Source organism: Macrotis lagotis, chromosome X (assembly GCF_037893015.1).
Source record: "Macrotis lagotis isolate mMagLag1 chromosome X, bilby.v1.9.chrom.fasta, whole genome shotgun sequence".
Taxonomy (NCBI): Eukaryota; Metazoa; Chordata; class Mammalia; order Peramelemorphia; family Peramelidae; genus Macrotis; species Macrotis lagotis.
The window spans coordinates 459604644-459625815 of NC_133666.1; the positions used below are offsets into that span (position 1 = coordinate 459604644).

At 33.8% G+C, this 21172-nt stretch overlaps 1 protein-coding gene across 3 annotated transcripts in view; it reads right to left on the reverse strand.

Moving 5' to 3' along the window:
• The window catches only part of LPIN2 (lipin 2), a 96075-nt gene that overhangs the window by 18723 nt on the left and 56180 nt on the right, over nucleotides 1–21172 (reverse strand). For all 3 annotated transcript variants that reach the window (XM_074200957.1, XM_074200956.1, XM_074200955.1), the window contains exons 7-13: nucleotides 17282–17633; nucleotides 14821–14920; nucleotides 10071–10258; nucleotides 6794–6887; nucleotides 6346–6415; nucleotides 4803–4892; nucleotides 2858–2940 (exon numbers count right to left, since the gene is read on the reverse strand). In XM_074200957.1, coding sequence (XP_074057058.1) covers nucleotides 2858–2940; nucleotides 4803–4892; nucleotides 6346–6415; nucleotides 6794–6887; nucleotides 10071–10258; nucleotides 14821–14920; nucleotides 17282–17633 — 977 coding nt within the window. The remainder of the gene's footprint in view (nucleotides 1–2857; nucleotides 2941–4802; nucleotides 4893–6345; nucleotides 6416–6793; nucleotides 6888–10070; nucleotides 10259–14820; nucleotides 14921–17281; nucleotides 17634–21172) is intronic.

Here is a 21172-nt window from a genome sequence, read left to right on the forward strand (position 1 = left end):
CTGAAAGTCAAACAGGATTTCATAGTTGACCCATGTGGTAACAGGAGTCACTGGAATACACTGAATGAGAGAGAGTGTGTGAATATATAGTCAGATTTGTGCTTTTGGTAGATCAATTTGACAACTGAGTGGAGGATAGATTGGATTGGGGAAGAGACCTGAGGCAGGGAGACCAACCATAAGGCTATTTAAGTAATTCAGTCATAAGGTGATGAAGATCTACACCAGGAAATCAGTAGGATTAGAGGAGAGAAGGGACATATATTTAAAAAACCATAAAGGTATAAATTATAGGACTTGACAACCTATTGGATGGAGGGTGATGCTAAATTGTGAACCTAGATGACTTGAGAAAAGAGCAGTACCCTGGTTGTTAATAGACAAGTTAGAAAGAGGGGAGGGTTTTGGGGGAAAAAAGGATAAATTCAGTTATAGCTATGTTGAATTGTTTATGGGTCAGACAACTGGGGAACAGGAGAGAGGTTAGGGCTAAGAGTAGATCTGAGAATCATAGCGTGTATAGAGAGGTATTACTAATATGATAGGAGCTGATAAGATCCTGAAGTGAAATATAATTAGATGAGGAAGAGAAGAAGGTCCAAAGAGAGCCTTATAGGACACCTCTACTGTAGGCAGGAGGGACCTGTATGAAGATCCAGAAAAGATGACAGAATAGGAGTGGTCAGATGGGAGGAAGTAGGGGGGAGAACTAGGATACAAAAGGGCTGTGAAAACCTAGAGAGAAGAGAGTATCAAAGAAAAGAGGAGACGGACAGTAGTATCAAAAGCTGTAAAGAAGTTAAGAAGAATGTCGATTCGGAAAAAAGACATTAGATTAGATGGTGAAGTTGAAGCCAGACTACAAAAATGGGAATTTCGTGTGGCTATAAACAACTCAGGAAGATCATTTGAAGAACTGTGTATTCTGCTTTGGTGAGAGAAGTGAGAAACCTGATCCCCAATTTTTTTTAACTTATTAACATTTTCCCCCAATTATATGTAGATAGTTTTCAACATTCATTTTTGTAAAATTTTCTCCTTCCTTTGCTTCCCCCCAAGACAACAAGTATCTGATATAGGTTACAAATGTCCAATCTTGTTAAACATATTTCCATATTAGTCATGTTGTGAAAGAAGAATTACAACAAAATGAAGAAACCACAGGAAAAAGAAAGTGAAAATAGTATGCTTGATCTTTCTCTGTTCTTTTCACTGTTCATAGTATGCACAGTTCTTTCTCTGAATGTGGCTCCATCACAAGTCTTTTAGAATGTCTTTATTGATCCCCAAATTATTGAAAGACATAGGGGAAGACCAATGGTTGCCAGAAGTTCTAAATGACGAGTTGGAAAAAATGGGAATTTTTTCTCTCTAGAAAAATCAGGGATAGTTTTACTGAGTAGGTTATGTTTGAAATGATTTTAAAGCAAAATTAGGAGTTCAAAAAGCATTGAGGGAATTTTAGGGATAAGAGAACAATGCCAGGAACGTCTAGAACAGGGTGGTGAGCAGTCACTATAGCTAAGAGTAGAGAGTCATTATAGGAGATTACTGTGAGACAAAGGTTGGTAAGATAGGATGTTAAGAGATCATGGAGGGTCTTGAATGCCAGGCTTCTGAATCTGAACTTCATCAGGTGGAAAATATGAGATCATTGAAGGGTTTTAAACAGAGGACAAAAGATGACAAAATCTTAATGTACATAAATTTAACCTGGTGATACCATAAAAAATGAAGTGAGAAAGGAGAGAATGTAACGGTAAGAAGAGCAAGCAATTAATAATTTTATTTTTAGTTTTACTCATTTCTTTCTCAAGTGAAAGTCAGGAAACATAAATAGTATCTTATACAAGAAGAGTGACTTTAGATTTTTCAATGATGCTTTTAACTTTGGGCTTTAAAAAAAAAAGCTAAAGTTGCTCTACCACCTTTACATTCTCACACACTTATGAACTAGTTGGAAATCCTAAATAATTAAACAGCAATTTTCTTTGGCTAATGAGGCAACATCTCCCTTGATTTCTGAAATGTAAATGTAATTAAAACTTGTCCATGATTTGCTACTGTATTATTATTTTTTTAGTTTAGGTAACTAAAGTCTGCTGATGCTTTTTGCAAGGTATGTCTGAATTTTGAAAAGGCATAGTTTAAAGAAAATTTACTCCTATTTAGTCCAAAAGCCAAAAACATTAGATTTATTCATAATCTTAAAAAAGAAGATGAAAATGAAGGAATAAGAAAATGGAAAAGTAAGCTAAGATTGCATATTAAAAAACTGAGGGAAAAGAGGAAGAAGGAATTTAAATGGGAAAGAGAAGAGACAATGAGGAAAATTCTGCAGAAACTCCAATTTTTGGTGCTAACAAAAAAGGAATAATCTGGAGATTCAACCCTAGTCACCAAACTGGCTTGATTTTTATTAATGCCAACTATTCCAAAGAGGAAAGAGGAAAAGTTTTCTTCAAAGAAATGGGATCTTAAGGAGTATATCTTCTAGTCTCCCAGTCCTCTTCTTTTGTATCTTTTTAATCAAATGCTATTTTAAGGCAATCCTCAAAATTTTGACTATTTTAATAGCATAGTTACTATGACCGATGTTTGGTCTGTTACAGCAGAATATATTTTCTTCATCTGACTCCATATGTTTTTAGAAAAGCTAAAGTGGACACCTGCTAACTATTTAAGTAATTTAAAACAGCAATTCCCAACCAAGGACATTCAAAAAAACCTTTCTGGCCCCCAAACCACAGAATGACTTCCACTGAATCTATAAAATATAGTAGTCAATTTATTTAGTCCAAAGAACGAGGAAAACAAATCAAGCAAAATGCTTGAGTAATAATGAAAAGGCACTCACCTCATATTTGTTTGTTCTTTTGCATTCAATGGCAAGTCACTTGCTGGTGGTACCTCAGATTTCCCTTCTTTGGCCTCTGTTGGCTTAAAAACACATAGCACACACACACACCACACCACATATTAATAATAGTAGAAGGACAAGGTCATTCAGGACTGATTCATGAATGCCTTTTATCCCTATGCCTTAGAAGTGATCACCTCAAACACCTCATTGTTGGAATACATATTTCCTGAGCTAATTCACAAAACAACCATCCCAGGAATGCTTCTCTTATTGTGAGAAAGTACCTCCTTCCTTATAGTGAAAATCTGCCTTTAAAACTGCTGCTGACTTACCAGCACTATGCTGGTAAATGTTTAAAAGATGACTTTCTGATAAAAAAAATGTACACAGGACAAACTTCAAGGTTTAATCTACATTATTAATAGCTTTTCCATCACTTTCTTAAGTCTAGAGAACAAAGCGAACAATAACCAAATCCTGATTTCTGAGGTAGCAATACTCAATGTGGAAATTGTTCAAAGTCATTCATAAAACAATATTCCTGTGATTGAATACAATATTCTCTTGACTGAGTGATTAAGCATTTTTGACTATTATAAATACATAAATTAAAAATAAAAGACATATAAAGAGCGTCCAGAGAAATAACTGATAAGTTTAGTATTGAATAATTTTTTTTTAATGTTTTTGCAAGGCAAATGGGGTTAAGTGGCTTGCCCAAGGCCACACAGCTAGGTCATTATTAAGTGTCTGAGACCAGATTTGAACCCAGGTACTCCTGACTCCAAGGCCGGTGCTTTATCCACTGTGCCACCTAGCCACCCCAGTATTGAATAATTTTACATACACACAGATATACGTCTACATCGATATCTGTGTGTGTACACACACACACTCACACATATATTTGTGTCTAACGGTAACCATCTCTAGGACGGGGTAGGGAAGAAAGAGGGAATACATTATAGATCTGCAGTTTCAGGGGCAATTATCTTTTTTATTGTACTGTCTTACGGAAACACTTGTTTTGTTCCCTGAATTGAAAATAAAACAAATTTAAAAAAAACACTCAACACAGAAAATTTGATAAGACAAGTCGGTTTCCTCACAAGCCTGACTTTAACCCCAAATGCTGCTTCTATCCAGAGCTACAAAGGATAAACTTAATCTTTCTTACAGTTAATAGATTTCAAATAATTGAAGAGTAATCTTGGACTTCCTAAATCTCTTCTTTAGCCTAAACTTTGCCTGCTTCTGCCCTTTTCAAATCAGTAAGTATTCCTTTGTGCCAAAGATTCAAATGGATATGGACAGGGATTAGAGGCCTAAGGGAAAGAAATAAAATCAAAACAGGTCAGCAAACCCAAACAACACATCACCTACGTTTGTTAGCATAAGCAATATTTCTACTTATAATATCCAATCTCTCTAATAAAAGGAAAAGAGATACATTATTATTTCTTCTTTGGTCATTGTAATTAGAAAATGTTCAGTTTCAGGGAACTATCTTTCCAGAAGAACACAGGAGGAAAAGTGTTATATAAAGTATAGGTTTCCAAGCAGAAGCACAATGATGCTTCTAACTGTCAAATACTTTATAAAAGGAGCCATTTCCTATTTCTGAATTTCAGAGGCTGTAGTAGTAGCATGGCTTTGTTTCAGGGAAGGTAATATATGGAAATACCATTACCTTTCTAGTAAATTCAATGTGAACTCTTTGTTTTTTTCAATAGCCAGGGAGAATGATTAGCTCTGGTTACATTTAGGTCAAATCAACAGCTATTTACTAAGTACTCATGTACAAAGTCATGGGGAGAAAAAAAAAAGACAGATTTTTAAACTAACACATGCCCTCAGGCAGTTTAAATCTAACAGCAGAGGCAATACTGTATAATAGACTCTATAATGAAATTAGAAAAAGGTGCTAAGGTATCCATACCTGTTTGGCCATATTTTCCTTCTTGCGCCAGAACCACCATCTCCCAGACTTCTTTGGCATTTTATCTTTGACCCAGGACTCAACTGTGGCCTAAAAGCATTTGGTCTGAGTTACTTCAAATACTTTACAGGAGGTGAATCATTCTATACTAGGCTACAATCTTTTTTAGGCAGAAAGTTAGGGTTTTTAAAATCAATTGACCTGCCTTAATCACAAAGTTATTAAACAGTTGAAAGTTTGAGGTTTTAGTAACTTGTTTCATCTGTTCTTTCTCTGCTTCATTTCCCATAGGCAGAAGCCAAAGTTTGATGTTGGGAGGCCACATAATAGGTAGCCCGTGTGAGAGGCAACAGTTTGCTTGATAAGCCAAAAAAAGAAGTCTTGATTTTTGGGTATATTCCTCTTAGGGAACGGAGTTGATGAAATAATTTTTGTGAACATGTTCAAAAATTTTCCAGGCCTACCAGCATGTAAAATCTGTACTGGTCTTAACAAAACTGACACTATTCTTTTGCTAGCTTTATTACTTTCTCCTTTATCCATATTAATAGACTGAGAAAATGGTTGTTCAACTTTGAAGTCATTCCTATGATACACTCAAATTTTATGTATAAGTATGGACACATGCTGAAACAATAAAAAGGACAGGGTTTTTGTTTTTTAATTTTTTATAGAGACTAGAAGGTATATCCAATCCAAGGTATGTGGATCATACGAGGCCCTCAAATCAAAGCCCATTTATGTGGCATTATTAAATTTTATTATTATTCTCATAGGCTATATGGGATATATTATAGTCATAGATATTAAATTCTATATTGCAGCCATTGACAAGTTTCTGTTGGGTGCTGCAGTCCAGAAAAGCTAGAAGGGTGGACATCCATGTTCTAGAACAATTAAATTTATTTTATAAATTTAAATTTATTTATAAAGTATCAAGACAGTGAAACTTGACTGAAGTCTGGAGGATACTGAGTTCCTATCCCTGCTTCAGATTTTTAGCCCAGTGACCCTGGACAAATCACTTAACTTCTCTTGGTCTCAGTTTCTTCAATTGGGATAATAATAGTACCTACATTGTTGGTTTTGTTTTGAGGATCAAAGGGGATAATCAATGTAAAGTGCATTGCAAAACTTAAGTGTTATCAAAATCTTGTCTAGCTATTACTTAATCTAGTTGCCTGATTTCTTTGTGGTCCCAGTGTGTGCTAATTTGTACAGTTGTATTCAACATGAATCTTTTAAAACATTTGGTTTTAAAGAGGCTTTAAAGAATGAAAAAAAAATCTAGTAATAAGTGCAAATATTTGGGTCCTTTGCAGGAGTTATCTATATTACTTTTTTTTTTTTTTAGGTTTTTGCAAGGCAAACAGGGTTAAGTGGCTTGCCCAAGGCCACACAGCTAGGTAATCATTAAGTGTCTGAGACCGGACTTGAACCCAGGTACTCCTGACTCCAGGGCCAGTGCTTTATCCACTACGCCACCTAGCTGCCCCTATATTACATTTTCTAAAGATAGCAATACAGACTTGGGATCCCTTACCTTGGGCAAGCTCTTCTGAAAGACCTGCAAGCTTAGGATCATGGGAGCAGCCAAGGCCCAGTTATAGTACCTGTCAAAAGCACAATTGACTGGTTAGGAACTATTAGATAATTCAGTGGGAATTAATTTTAAAAACACGCAGAACAGCCTATTTGTGTTGGTAGGTAAAAGGCTTAACTAGTTTTTTTTTACTGCATGAGTAATACTTGCTTTAAGTCAAATTGCCCTGGAAATGCAATATTCAGTAAAACAAGAAAATAAACATTCATTTCAACACCTCATTTTCAAATAAATGTAGTTCAAGTTTGAATTTGCATTTCAAAGTCTTTGTCTATTTGCTTATTCAAATTAAACATGTACTTCAAAGCAAGAAATGAAGAGAAGTTTCATCAAGATTTTATTGCCATTTTCTCTCACTTAAAAAGATCACAGAAACAAAGGTATTTACCGGTTATAAATCCGTATCACAAGATTAGGATTATCTATAAGTCCAGGGTTTTCTGCGAATTCATGGTAAGTAATGATATGTTCCATAAATTTTTCTGAAAGGGAAAAACATGTTGATTACTTTGGTTAGAGAAGTAAAACCATCACCAAGTCCATATAACAACAACAAAAAAAAGTCAAGCTGATTTCCTCTACTTACGAATATTAAAATCCTACAAGGGAATTTTCAGACAGGCATAGAAAAGGAACTGAATTCATAAAATCAGTCCAGAAACATTTTCACAAGAAACAGGGAAGATTCATTTCCCAGTTCCCCCTTTCCTCTTAGTCAATCCCAGACCCCAAAAAGGAAAAAAAAAGAGAAAGGAAAATGGTAAAGACTCTCAATGTATCACCTATAAACCCATCTGGAGAAGCAAAAAATTCCAATAAAGAAAAATTAGAAACTATCACTGAGACACAATTTGATGAGAAGAACCTCTTTAGTAACTGGAGATAACGCATTTGAGGAACAAAAAGTAAGTTGTAACCTAGCACTGGAGTCAGAATAAAATAATTCCGGTGTCTTGTATTTCTTGTTTAGAAGACATATTACAGACTGTATTTCTCAAGTGCTTGGAACCAAGAGAGTCATTCATTAGGTTAAAAAAATTATTTTTACACTACTTTCTCCCAGAGGATGAACATGAGTTTAGAACGTGATTAAGTCACCTACTGTTGTTTATATTGGGTTATGGAAGTACTCCTAGTTAAAAAATATGGATAGGAGTCTTGTAAGGAGTATAATATAATGTGGAAGAGTGTGGGTGAAAAGTAACTAAAGTACTGCTGCCTGGAATCCCAGAGAAGTAATAAAGAAATGGTAGTTGTGTTTATGCCATGCTAATGATGCAGATTCCTGCTATGAGCACCAGAATGATTGAGTCCCTGATCAGTTCCTTAGGTCCTGATCCCTAGGAAAAGAATACTTACTAGTTGTTAAGAGAAGACAGAAAGAAAGTGATTAGCATGAGACTGCTTGTAGATGTGATTAAAATTCTGCTGTGAATTTAAATGAATTGCATTTTTCTACCACTGTGTTGTGGACACTGGGGAAATAGATGAGGATTTGACTCAGTCTCTCTTAGAGAAAACCAAATTTTTGGGGATAGGCACTGAAAAATTCTTGCTACTTGATTTAACTTCCTTGCTATTAGTTTACTATTATTCTGGGTTTAAAGTTTACTGAAGGACTGAAATTGTACCTGTGGATGGTTCTCCCCACTAACTGAGGAAGTCTCAAAACACAGAATAATTAAAATGTCACTAGTTTTGGAATATGCAGAGCTGAGTTCAAGTTTTGGCTCTAATCTCTATTAACTAGTATCCCCATCTCTTCTAAAACACTTGATCCTAGTAGTGTGAATCTGGGCAAGGTATGTAAATTCTCTACACCTCTGTTTCCTTGATGAAAAAAAAGGTATGTTATTTTTGAATCTACTGCCTACCTTACTGGGTTAAGTTGAGGGAAGCACTTTTAAAATCTTATGGCACTAGATGAATTTGTGTTTTATTTTAGGTTACACTTTATGGTTAAGTCATAAAGATGGATCTTTTTCTATAGCTCCTGGAACAATTATAAAAACCAAGGTAGAGCAGCTAGGTGGAGTAGTGGATAAAGTACCAGCCTTGGAGTCAGGAGTACCTGGGTTCAAATCCGGTCTCAGACACTTAATAATTACCTAGCTGTGTGGCCTTGGGCAAGCCACTTAACCCCATTTGCCTTGCAAAAACCTAAAACAAAACAAAACAAAAAAACAAAAACAAAAAAACCAAGGCCTAAACTAACTGAAAATATTACTATCTGCAAGATCACTGAACACAAACACCCCCCCCATCCCCATTGCTCTTTCCAAAGTCTACTCTTTTTTTCTTTTCTTTTTTTTTTTTTAAGGATTTTGTAAGGCAATGGGGTTAAGTGTCTTGCCCAAGGCCACACAGCTAGGTAATTATTAACTGTCTGAGACCGGATTTGAACTCAGGTCCTCCTGACTCCAAGGTTGGTGCTTTATCCACTAAGCCACCTAGCCACCCCGAAAGTCTACTCTTTCTGAGGAGACTTTTCCCTTTCTCACTCTAATGATGAAGTAAAAAAAAAAATATGACTACTAGATCACTATATTGTTGAGAATTCTTTTAGAGTTAGGAGGCTTAGATGATCACTGCAATCCTTTCCCAACTCTCTGCCTTCTAACATTCTTGTTTTCCTTCAAATTTCAACTAAAATCCTTCCATCTATCCCACACTTGATCCTAGTGCCTTCCCTCTATTGATTATCTCCCATTTATACTAATATATCTTGTACCTATGTAGTTATTTTTAAGTTGTCTTTCCCATTAGACTGTGAGCTTCCTAAGAATGGGACTGTCTTTTGGTTTTTTCTTTGTATCCTTAATCCTTAGTATAGTAGACACTTAAAAGTTTATTGACAAACTCTTTATGAATATGGTGAGAGAAAGTGACCTGTGTGATAATCTCAACCTATCAAATAAGTAAAGCTCCATAAATTATACTTTGTTTAAAGTCTCAAGGGTTTGATATCAATCCCATCTGAGATTTTAAAGATTATATATAGACTTGTCCTAACAGTACAAATTTTAAAAATAAGATATATCTTCTGCCCACTTCCTCCAAATTGATATAATTTTTTAAAAATTATTTTACATTACTTATTTTGTTTATATATATATATATACTATTTTATAAAAATATAATATATGTGCATAAAATAAATAAAATTAAAACCTCAAAACAAATATGTATATAATAATCCAACAAAACAAATCCCTGAGATGGCTACGTCCAAAAACGTTGTTTCATTCTGCCTTCTAAGTCCATTATCCCTCTGTTAGGAGGTGAGTAATGTGCTTTATCTTTAGTCCTCTAGAACTATCTATCAGGAAGGCTTTAAAAAAAGAAGAATCGGGGCAGCTAGGTGGTGCAGTGGATAAAGCACTGGCCTTGGAGTCAGGAGGACCTGGGTTCAAATTCGGTCTCAGACACTTAATAATTACCTAGCTGTGTGGCCTTCGGCAAGCCACTTAACCCCATTTGCCTTGCAAAAAAAAAAAACCCTAAAAAAAAAAAGAATCCCATACTATTATGATGGGGAGGTGCCTGTTATTCCCTCAAAACCAGGTGTAAAGCTATGATGAGGTTTGATGACAGAATAAATCAGGGAAGAAGCACAAATCTGATTTTGTTTTTTGAAGTGAGGACAGGGTATTCCTGTGACCTACCTTTTGATATCTCTCCATTCTCACTGAGGCCCCCACAGAGTGAGAGGGTCACATCAGGCAAGTCCATTGCAGAATCAGACAGGCATTCTGTGCCACTGTCTGCAGCTGCACTTCCCACTGACTGAGGAGACTGAGAACCAGACAAAGTATCAGACTCAGTCCACTGTCTAGAACCTGGATCAGAATCACTGGAAGGAAAACAGAAAATTTATTGTACAGATGTACCAAATCATATTTAATAGATTAGTAACCCATTCTAGATATATGAAATCATATGGTTAAATAAGTGTGACCTTGGGCAAATTCCTGAGTACTTCAGTTTCCTCATCTATAAAATGACCTGGAGAAAGAAATGGCAAGTCACCCCATTTTCTTTGTCAAAAAAAAACCCCACCAAATTGAGTCATGAAGAATCAGACACAACTAATCAACTAAACAACAACTACTTATATTTAAGTAGAGACTACTTTTGATTGAAGGTTACGTTGAATTGCAAACTTTTTGAAGACAGGAACTATCTTTTGCCTCCTTCTATATCACCAGTGCTTAGCACAGTAGATACTTAATAAATGTTTACTGCCTGATTGATACTAACTGTATTTCTCTCTGTCTCTCTGCCTGGGAAGGGCATCTGAATTTCTAATTTTATTAGAAGGAGGTAAATCCTAGTGTAGAAACTTCCTTCAGGTTAGAAATTCATATGTAACTAATGAGAGCTACCTAGAGCTCCTAGGAAGTTTGCTGAGATAAGTTATCTAGAGCCACTAAAAAGTTAACTTGTGGGGTGGCTAGGTGGCGCAGTGAATAAAGCACTGGCCCTGGAGTCAGGAGTACCTGGGTTCAAATTCAACCTCAGACACTTAATAATCACCTAGTTGTGTGGCCTTGGGCAAGCCACTTAACCCCATTGCCTTGCGGAAAAAAAAGTTAACTTGTTCATGGTCACTAAGCTAGACTATGTCAGGCTTTGAATCTAGATCTTCCTGACTTCAAGATAAATCTCCTATCCATTACTTCATGTTGCCACAAGAAGACCATGAAATATAGAATATGCACATATTTATTATTTAAAAAATTTTATTTGCACTTATTTATTAAATGGTTTAAAAATTCACACATATCACTAGTCTTATGTATGTCACATAGTTGATTTTAAAAGCCCCTAAAGAGCACTAAGAAAAACAGGTAAAAATTGTACATGGACACTGAAGCCATTCATAAAACAAGTAAAAAATGTCAATTAGATTAGTAGTCTTTTTGATTCTAATTAAAGGGGTAAAAAAAGAAGTACTTATTTAAATTTCCACAATGAAAATTACAGTGTCATTAAAAAAAGCATGATGTTTAGAAACAGTTTGATCCTAAAATCATGGAAAAAGTGGAGGTACTTTATTATCCTGCAGAAAATTACTATAGTTTTTGAGAGATTACTTGAAAACTGTACTTTCCTAAACTGTGCTCATGTCAAACAACTGAAAAGATTGGAGATGGAAAAAAATTCCCACAAGTTCAGATATCCCTGAGAAAAGGAAAGGTTTTAAAGATGTGAGAAGGGACAAAGTTACTTATATGTTAATAAGAGTACTGATGACATTCAACTTTGAAGATACAAAAAGATCATGGTCTATATTTAGAAGCTGATCAATTCATTTTGCAAAGAATGCTATGGGAGATACTAGTTATTGTAAAACCAAACTGAAACAGTTATTGTCCTCAAGAACCTTAAATTTTACTGAATCCTAATAAAAATTTGTTGAAAATTATTTTAAACAAGTAATTAATGACAAATTAGCAAGAAATTGAAAATGAAAAACCTAATTTGCTTAATTCTCTTCATATTTTAGAACATGCTTTACTCTAACTAGCAAATATTACCAAGTTAAATCCAGACATATTTAATACAAACAACTAAATAACCCACACTAATTATGATTTACATAATTTAAATAAAGCAAAAACCTCTTTGAGTCATTTTACGAAGCACTACTGAAGGGGATTATTGCAGAAATAATTCAAGTTACTTAATAGATGGTAGATAAAATTAACATATGAATACCAGTGAATTTGTCATTTATCACATCAGAGAAAAATCTCAAAATTAAAGTTGCAGGTAGCAATTTAAAAGTATGTCATAAACAGATATTTTGAAATGTAATCCCAAAAGTACAGTTATATATTTTTTCTTTTTCTAGCTCTTATTTTAATGACAAAATTGTTCAACTACTCACCTTTAAAAAATAACCACTATTGACTAGAAAGTCAAAACTAAAGTTAAAATCAGATCAACAGGATTACTCTCAAGGGAAGTAATGAAAGTCACTGAGGATACAATTAATTAATCCCAATTTCAAATTAATCCCCCTAACTCCAATAATAATGGTGTTGGAAAAACAAGAATAAACAACTAGGTTGTGAGAAAAATATATTCTATGCCAGCCACATATAATAAGGATGGAATCAAACACCATATAACCAAATTCGTAATTTGGAGGGGTATTTTGTTTACATGTTAACTATACTCTGTGATAATAACAGAATTAACAACCATTTAAGATATCCTTTCTATTTTAGATACTTGAAGAAAAGAGACATTCACATAAGAATGTGAATTGTAAGTCAAATAATTAAATTGTGAAGTACCAAAATAAGAGCTGAAAGTCAATATGGCTTAGAGTCAAAAAAAAACCCAAGTTAAAAGTAATTCCTTTAACACATACTGTGTGAAAATTTAACACAAACAGGTGTTTGTTTCACTAATTTTTGGTAAAAGGAAACTTTGGTACAAGTACCAACTTGCTAAATTTAGATTAAAGAGGAATTTCTTGTAGCATACAGCAGTGGAGGGAATTTTCTTACCAGGAAACTTGGGTTGACAGAAATATTTATATAGATGTTCACAGTTAACAAAGAGCTCAACATGTATTATCTCATTTGATATATGTAGGGTAGTAAATATTAACCTATTGAATTGAGCTTTTGTACTCTTAGAAATAATCTAGCCCCTTCCTTGGTACAGATGGAGAAACTGAACTCAGATAAGGACTTGCCTAACATCACTGGGAGCACAAAGAACAAAGATACAAACATCTTTTTTGTTAAGTACAAATCTTCTGGGTCTATTCAAAGAGTCCCCACTATTTATTTATATTATATAATTTATTTTTATATAAAAACAAAACATAATTGTATTTATTATATAGTTGTAATAGTCACCAATTCAATATTCATCAACATTCTACTTAGAACAGAAAATTACATACAAAAATTCAATTACACTGAAATAGTACTATATATAAAGATTCATTCCTGAACTGATATAGTTTCACATGACAATATAACATTCCAAGAGAGAACAGGAAATATTTTACTATATTTAATTATAGTAACAACTTTCTCAATAGAATTACAATGATATAACTAGGAGAAATTCTCTGAATATATCAGAAATTTAACAATATATTTCTGAATTTGTATTCTTTCAAAATTTTTAAAAATAATGAGAATGAAAAAAGAGAGAAGAAAGAAGCAACACTGTGCTATAGGAAGAATATTGGATTTTGTGTCAAAGGAGTTAAGTTTGAATCCTGGGGCTGACACTTAGGACCCATGTAACTGTTTAGGAAAAGCATTTCATTCTATTCATCTTAGGAGTCCTCATCCACAAAATGAAGGTAATGGACTATTTTAGTCATTCTAGTCATTCTCAAAATGTGGTCTGAATGTGACTGGAGGTACCCAGGATCTTTTCATGGTGGTTTATGAGTTTGAAACTGTTTTTCATAATAATACAAAGATTTATGAATTTTTAATACTGTGAAAATTATAAATATAAGCTATATAAACAAAAGTTCCATGAGATGGTGCTCAATAATTTTTTTTAATAATGTAAGGAATTCTGAGGTCTAATATTTGAGAAGCATTGGCCTAGATGATCTCTAAACACACAAAATAATTACTGACACATTGCTAAAAGTAAGTTTCTAAGCAGCCTCCTGGGTGGAGCTGCTTTAATAATAGAAAGGATTGTCTTTTAAAAATGGTACCATTTGCATATCTTGTGCTAAAAATCATTCATAATACTATTTTCTTTGAATAAGTTTATAAAGCTAAGTGTGTTGAGATAATTTTAATTTACTTAACAAAACTTTAAATACATGCAAAACACAGCAGACTATGTAGATTATGACAATTTATATCACTGTAACCCAGGTCTAATAAAGTTTTGCCAAACTTCTGGCTAATGAAGGGCAGCAGCTAGGTGATGCAGTGGATAAGAGCACCAGCACTGGAGCCAGGAGTACCTGAGTTTGATTATTTTTATTATTATTATTATTATTAATTATTAATATTATTATTAACCAGCCTCAGATACTTAATAATTACCTAGCTGTGTGGCCTTGGGCAAGCCACTTAACCCCATTGCCTTGACAAAAACCTAAAAATCCCCAAACAAACTAACTTCTGGCTGATAGAGTGAAGAATGATCACAACTAGTAATTGAGATCAGTTCTGGCGTACTTGTTTACTACTCATGGAGTTATAAAAAACATATAAAGGCTGAAAATAATAAAAAAAATAAGTATGATATTCTCCATTTTCAAGAACCCAAAGGAAAAGTTAGTTCTGGTCCAATATCTTTCATTTCCATGCTTATCTTTCTGAATGGCTTATATAGCTCAACAACTAACTGCGGTTAACAGATAGTTTGAGGGCTGTCTGTCTTCCCCAAGAGCATAGCTAAACACAATACCTTTTGGGGAAATAGAGGGCTGCAACTTCAGGTTCCAAGGCTTTTAGGTCATCTAGGTAAATATCATCAGGCCCTTGGTGCTGGCTTCTCTTATGGACACCTGTTATAACAATTAGGGCATTTTTTAATGAAAAGCATGAAAATCATGACATATCAGACCTGAAATCTATTTTAACTCTTACCCAAAATATAAATATGGGCAACAATACCCCCCCCCAATGGTGAACTGACTTCAACATGAAGCTTTTTAGAAAGGAAGAAACTTACTTCACTCTTCTCTTCCCATCTACTTTCTTCTGCTGTGAATTTGCCCCAGTTACTGACTGTAATATTAAACAGGAGAGCATCCAGGAGGGATCCCTGTAACTATTAAAAAACACCCTATTTCCAAAGTTGACACTATTCTCTATCAACACCATGTGTCCTTTCAATAAGCTTTGCATTAACTTAAATTAGGATTCCAACCAAAGACAAAAACCAACTATTATTTTGATTTAAATCACTTAAAATCTTCAAAGTTAAAATATTGAGACTGGATGTCAACAGTGAAATATGGAGGTAGTGTTTGCATTCTTTATTTCTGAAACAGCCTAAATTCTGATCTTCAAAGAACTCAATAGGACTGAAAATAAGCGATTAAACAAAGTAGATATTGTTAATAAATTGCATTAAGTTTTGTCAAGGGTGTGTCACAATAGAGACATTTTCCATAGCTAATCAAGGGTTTTAGCAAAGTTGCCTATGGAAAAATCATGTTAACAATGTAATCTCCTTGGTAACAACATGCTTTACACTTTATTAGGCAGTTGGTAAAGTGGAAAAAGCACAGGTCTGGGATAAAGAATATCTGAATTACATAATTTTCTAGCTTTATGGCATTTAACCTACCTGAGCCCCAGTTTCCTTTTTTTTTTTTGAAAAAAGGCAATAATAACACATGAGAATCAAATGTGGACCTAGCACAGTGCCTTTCTTATAGTTAAATGCTCAACAAATGTTTAATGAATCAAATGAAATTATTGTTTATATGAAAGTCTTTCAATAGTCATAATTACTATATGAATAGAAAGTTATTATTTTACTCTCTGAGAAAGGGCAAACCAATATTACAGGTGAGGATATAAGATTATCACATTTGTCAGTATGATTACTGCACAATATAGATATGAGAATGATTCTCTCTCCTGAGAGAATTCTTTGGATAAGAATCTTAAGCAAACTAGCAGAGAAACCAAAACTTGCTTATTAAACATACAATACCAAAAGTGTCTTCAAAAAAAATTCTAGCCAACTATATAATAGATTTCTATATAATTCAATGGCTGACATTTGATGAACATTTTTATATGGCTTTAAGGCTTTATATAGTTTTAAGGTTTGTAAAGTGCTTTATATACTATATTTCCCTTTTCTCACAACAAATTTTTGAAATTATTAGTACAGACATTCTTTACTTGTCTAATTGAGAGACAGGTTACTTGGCTTGGCCACAGGAACATACTAGAATTTATCAGAAAGAGGATTTGAACCCAGGTCTTACAAGTTTGACAAGCTATGCTATATTCTGTACTTGAAGTCTTCCACCTTATTCGTGAAAGGGGTGTATTAATCTTCTATTTTCCAAGACTAAATATAGTTTATAACTATATTTGTATATTTATATATGAATTTAGATGCTTTTTTAGTGATGTGTCAATTTATATTTCTATTATTATGTAAGTTACTCTCAGTTTATTTGATTTATTCTGCATCAATTATCAAATTTCTCTGAGCTCCTCATACTCCATTCCTTAGGGTACAATAATAACATTCCTCTATAATCACACTAAAATTTGTAGTCATTCTTCAATTAATAGACAACCACTTTTTCAATTTTTTTGGTATGTTTTGTCCTAAATGTTTTGTACTGATCTCCTTGGGTCCTAAGCTCAGTAATGGGTTTACCATGTCAAAGTGTGGGAACAATTAAGTGATTTTGTTCCATAATTACACAGGATTCCACCAATAATGTATTATTGTTCTCATTACTTTTCCACAATGACCTCTTCCATTAAAAAATTATCTCTACCAATTTAATGATTATGAGATTGTTTTTAAATATGTGTTTCTCTTATCTTTGGAGTATTATTACAAATGGTAGATGATGGTTTGCATTTCTTCTGAAAATGATTTTTTCATCTCTTTTTGCCTCCCAATGGCCTAATCTCATTTCTATTCTTTCCCCTCTGTTTCCCCCTCGGTAATTTAAAAGGGATTGCTTTTTCCCTTTCTTGAATCTCAGTGATATAGCTGATTTCTCAGAGCTCCACTTCACTTTGCATGTAGTGATCTAATGGCTATTTATTATAACCTTTTTGTTCAGTTCTAGGACCACGATCAACCCCTACAGTCTAAAAACCAGACTATCAAGATGATCTACCATCTAAATTTAGGACTAGTAATGCTAAACCAAGATGAATACCTTTCTTCTTTGATGGGGAATCCAGTTTAGTGATTGGCTTTATTTCTGATGGAGGCTCTACTGATGGACTAGGGAGAGGATCTGCATCCAACATAGATAAAACTTGTGGGCTTTCGAGAGGAGGTTCAAGGATTGCAGAAGCGACAGAAGTTGCCTCAGTCATTTCCATCATTGGTGTACAGAGTGCTCTTGGCTTTGGTTTTACTATTGTACATACAGTGTCTTCCACTGAAGCATCTTTCTCAACCTCATTTATCAGGTTATCTTCATTGGGGATAACCCTGAAATGAGTATTTTCTGATGGAGTGATGGTAGCCGTTCGAGGATGATCTGATCTATCTTTCTTGCTGATCTGAAAAAGAAAGGCTGTAATTGTTAGGAAAAAGAGAATTGTCAACTTTGTTGCTCCTGGAATGCCTTTCTCCTGAACTTCAGTCTCCCATCACCAAAAGTCTATTTAGCAACTCAAACTGGATGTCTCATAGATATCTTAAACTCAAAATGTTCCAAAAAATTCACATCATCTTTCCCCCTAAACCCTTCCCTTTTCCAAAACATAAATTACTGTTGAGAGTATCATCAGTCATTCAATGTAATCTAAGAGTCATCCTTGATTCCTCAATCTCTCACACCCTGCCTCGCAAATCTGTTCCTAAATTTTAATATTCTATCTTTGTAATTTCCCTTGTATATTCTCCATTCTCTCCTCTGAAAGCCTAGCTTTATCCCCTAATGCCTGTACTACTCCTGTTCCCATTCCAATTCATCCTCCACTCAACTGCCAAAGTGATCAACCTATAAAGTGATTCTCCTTGCCTGCATCTCAATAAACTCTAATGATTCCCTATTCCTTCCAGCATCAAATATAAAAATTCTTTGATTTTCACAACTTGGCCCCTTCCTAACTTCCTAATCTTTTTACACTTTATTCCCCTCCAGATAGCCTATGATCTAGAGACACTAACTTCTTTACTATATTCCCCATGTTACACACTATCTTCTGATTCCATGTTTTTTTTTTCTAGAGGGTTCCTATACCTGGAATGTGCTATTTAGCTTTCCTGGTTCCTTTAAAGGTCAATTCCAATCTTACTTTCTGCTAATTAGACTTTCTTGGAATAATTCTCTTTCTCCTTAAATGCTACCACCTTCCTTCCGAGATTACCTCTAATTTACTCTGTCTACATCTCCTATGAATGTATTTTTTTCAATGTTGTCTCCACAATTGGATTAATATACTTGAAGGCAAAGAATTTGCCCCCCCTTCTCAATTAATGCATGTTGACTTCATTTGATTTAAAACATATATCATATTTGACTGGATATAGCTTGTGACCCTGAAATGGGATTCTTTTGCAAGAAAAAATAATTGGAAATATATAATGAAACAACACAAATTATAGAAAATATTCGTTTCCTACAAACTTGATTTTTTTTAAAGGAAATATCTAGCCTGTATTTGGATGAAAATACATGTTTGTGCAATGAACAGATAATATACAGAATCAGCTCTCAGAGTGAGAAGATTCTTTAAAGGTGATCCAAGAATCTATCCCACATATCTGATAAGTGGTCAACTAGCCTTTGCTTAAAGATCTCTGGCGCGTAAGAACCATTAGCTTCCTAATTAGGTCCATGTTACTTTAGATTAGTTCTAATTTTTAGCAAACATTTGCCCCATTATAACTTTCAACCACTGATCTTAAGTAATTGTCTTTTGAAGCTAAGCAAACATATCTAATCCCTCTTTTATGAGTTTTTTCAGAGGGTCCTCTGAAGAAAGTTATCAAAGTCCCCCCTTCTCCTCTGGTGGCTACTTTACATACAGTCGGACCAGGGTAGAGTAAAAAGAAAGCATCACTTGCCCCAATCCTGGTCACTATGTTTGACTCATAACATATTGACTTGTGACCATACCACATATTTATTGACTTTTATGGAAGCTGAAGTTCACTAAAATTTCCTTAAATTTTTCAGTGATGCTGTTTCCTATTTATATCATCCCTCCCCTCATAAATGAAAAAGTAATAGATTTTACCCAAGTGGGTAAGACTATATATTTATTGCAATATTTCATTTTACTTGATTTGGTCCAATTTTTTGATCTGCAAAGTTCTTTTTGAAATCTGTCTGCTATTCAATATGTTAGCAATGGACTTAAGGCTTGGTGTTAGTTGAAAATTTGAAAATAATTCCTTGTATACCTTTATTCAATTCATTGGCAAAAATGTTACATAATATAGGACCCAAGCACAAATTCTTGGGCATAGCATTAGAATCTTCCTTCCAAACTGTCATTGAATCATTAATGACCATTCTTTGGGTCTGGAATTTCTACTAGTTCTGAACCCACCTAGCTGTACTGTCACTTAGTCCATACTTCCTTTTTCCCCCCACAAAAATTGCATGAAAGCAGTAGCACCTTCTGTGGTAACAAAACTGAAAACAAAGTTGGTATCCAAAGATCAAGGAATGGGGTAACAATTTCAGTAAATGACAATGACAATTTATTACCAGAGCCATTAGGAAAGAATAAGGAAGCCATGGAAAAACAAATAAATTGATGCAAGAAAATATATACAACTCTCCTAATTCAAAAGATAATATCATTGAAATTCAGTTAATATTGAAAGACAACCTGATTAACTGAAATGAAAAAATCTTGATTCAGGAGAACAGATGATGAAACAACTTCCCTTTCTATAAGGAGACAAGAGGACTATGTTTCAGGATTTGGTTCATTTATAACTGAGTGAATGACATTAGATTATCAAGTCATTTAAGTACACTCTTATACATGCATCTTTTCTAGACTAATGCTAAAAAAAAGGTCTAACTTTAAGGGTGGGTAGAAAAAGTTTTTTTTTCCAATGATAATTACACTACATCTACTCATGTTTAGAAATGCACTGTAACAAATTTACTGAAATATATTAATTTATTAATGTAGTATGTATTTATAATAAACTAATATTAACTTAGTTATAAATTATGTTAAAATACTTATAATAGTATTTATATAATAGTATTGTGACTTTTTAGAGTGTTAGAGTATAAGACTTACACATAATCACTGATAAAACTTATAATGTCCAGTTACCCAAATGAAATAAAAACCTACTAGTATACATTATTTCCCTTTTAAGAAACCCAGTTTTCATTTTCGTGTTCCTATTTCTCTTTAAAAAACAAAACTTTTGGTCAGTTTCCTTGTTTTGAAATATTAATTTTAACACCAAGTAAAGCTTCCCATCAGCTTTTTCCTGAAACCCCACATCCCAATAGGCTACTGTATATTTTAAAGAATTAATATATTAATCAGCTATTTTTAAAAATTTATGCATAATGCCAAATTGCTTTATTGACTTACTTTTTTCTTTTAAGTCACTGACTTTGCAATGACTACCCCCATCCAATTACTTCTCAAACAAAAAAAAAAGTATAATTAAGCAAAACAAATAAAGATATTCACTATGTCTAATATACCACATCTATAGTCGTCCCCCCCCCATATTTTTGTGGCTAAGAGAAAGGAGATAAGCTTCACCATCTGATGTTAAGGCTGGTTATCATATTATTTAGAATTCTAATACTTTTCCATTATTATTTTCTTTTATACTCCATACCCATTGTGCAAAATTGTCTTATTTTAAGTTCATTTTGCTTTATATCAATTCTTATAGATTTTCCCATAACTTTCTGATATATTCACTATTTTGTTTTTTATTTTTATAACACATTTTGTTCAGTCAGACTGTCCAAACTAAGGGTATCTACTTTGTTTCCCTCTATCTTTGACTTTACTGAGACATTTGTCCAGCAACAGTATTACTACATCAAATGATATGAACAGTTTAGTGATAGTCTTTTTTTTTTTTTTTTTTTTTTTAG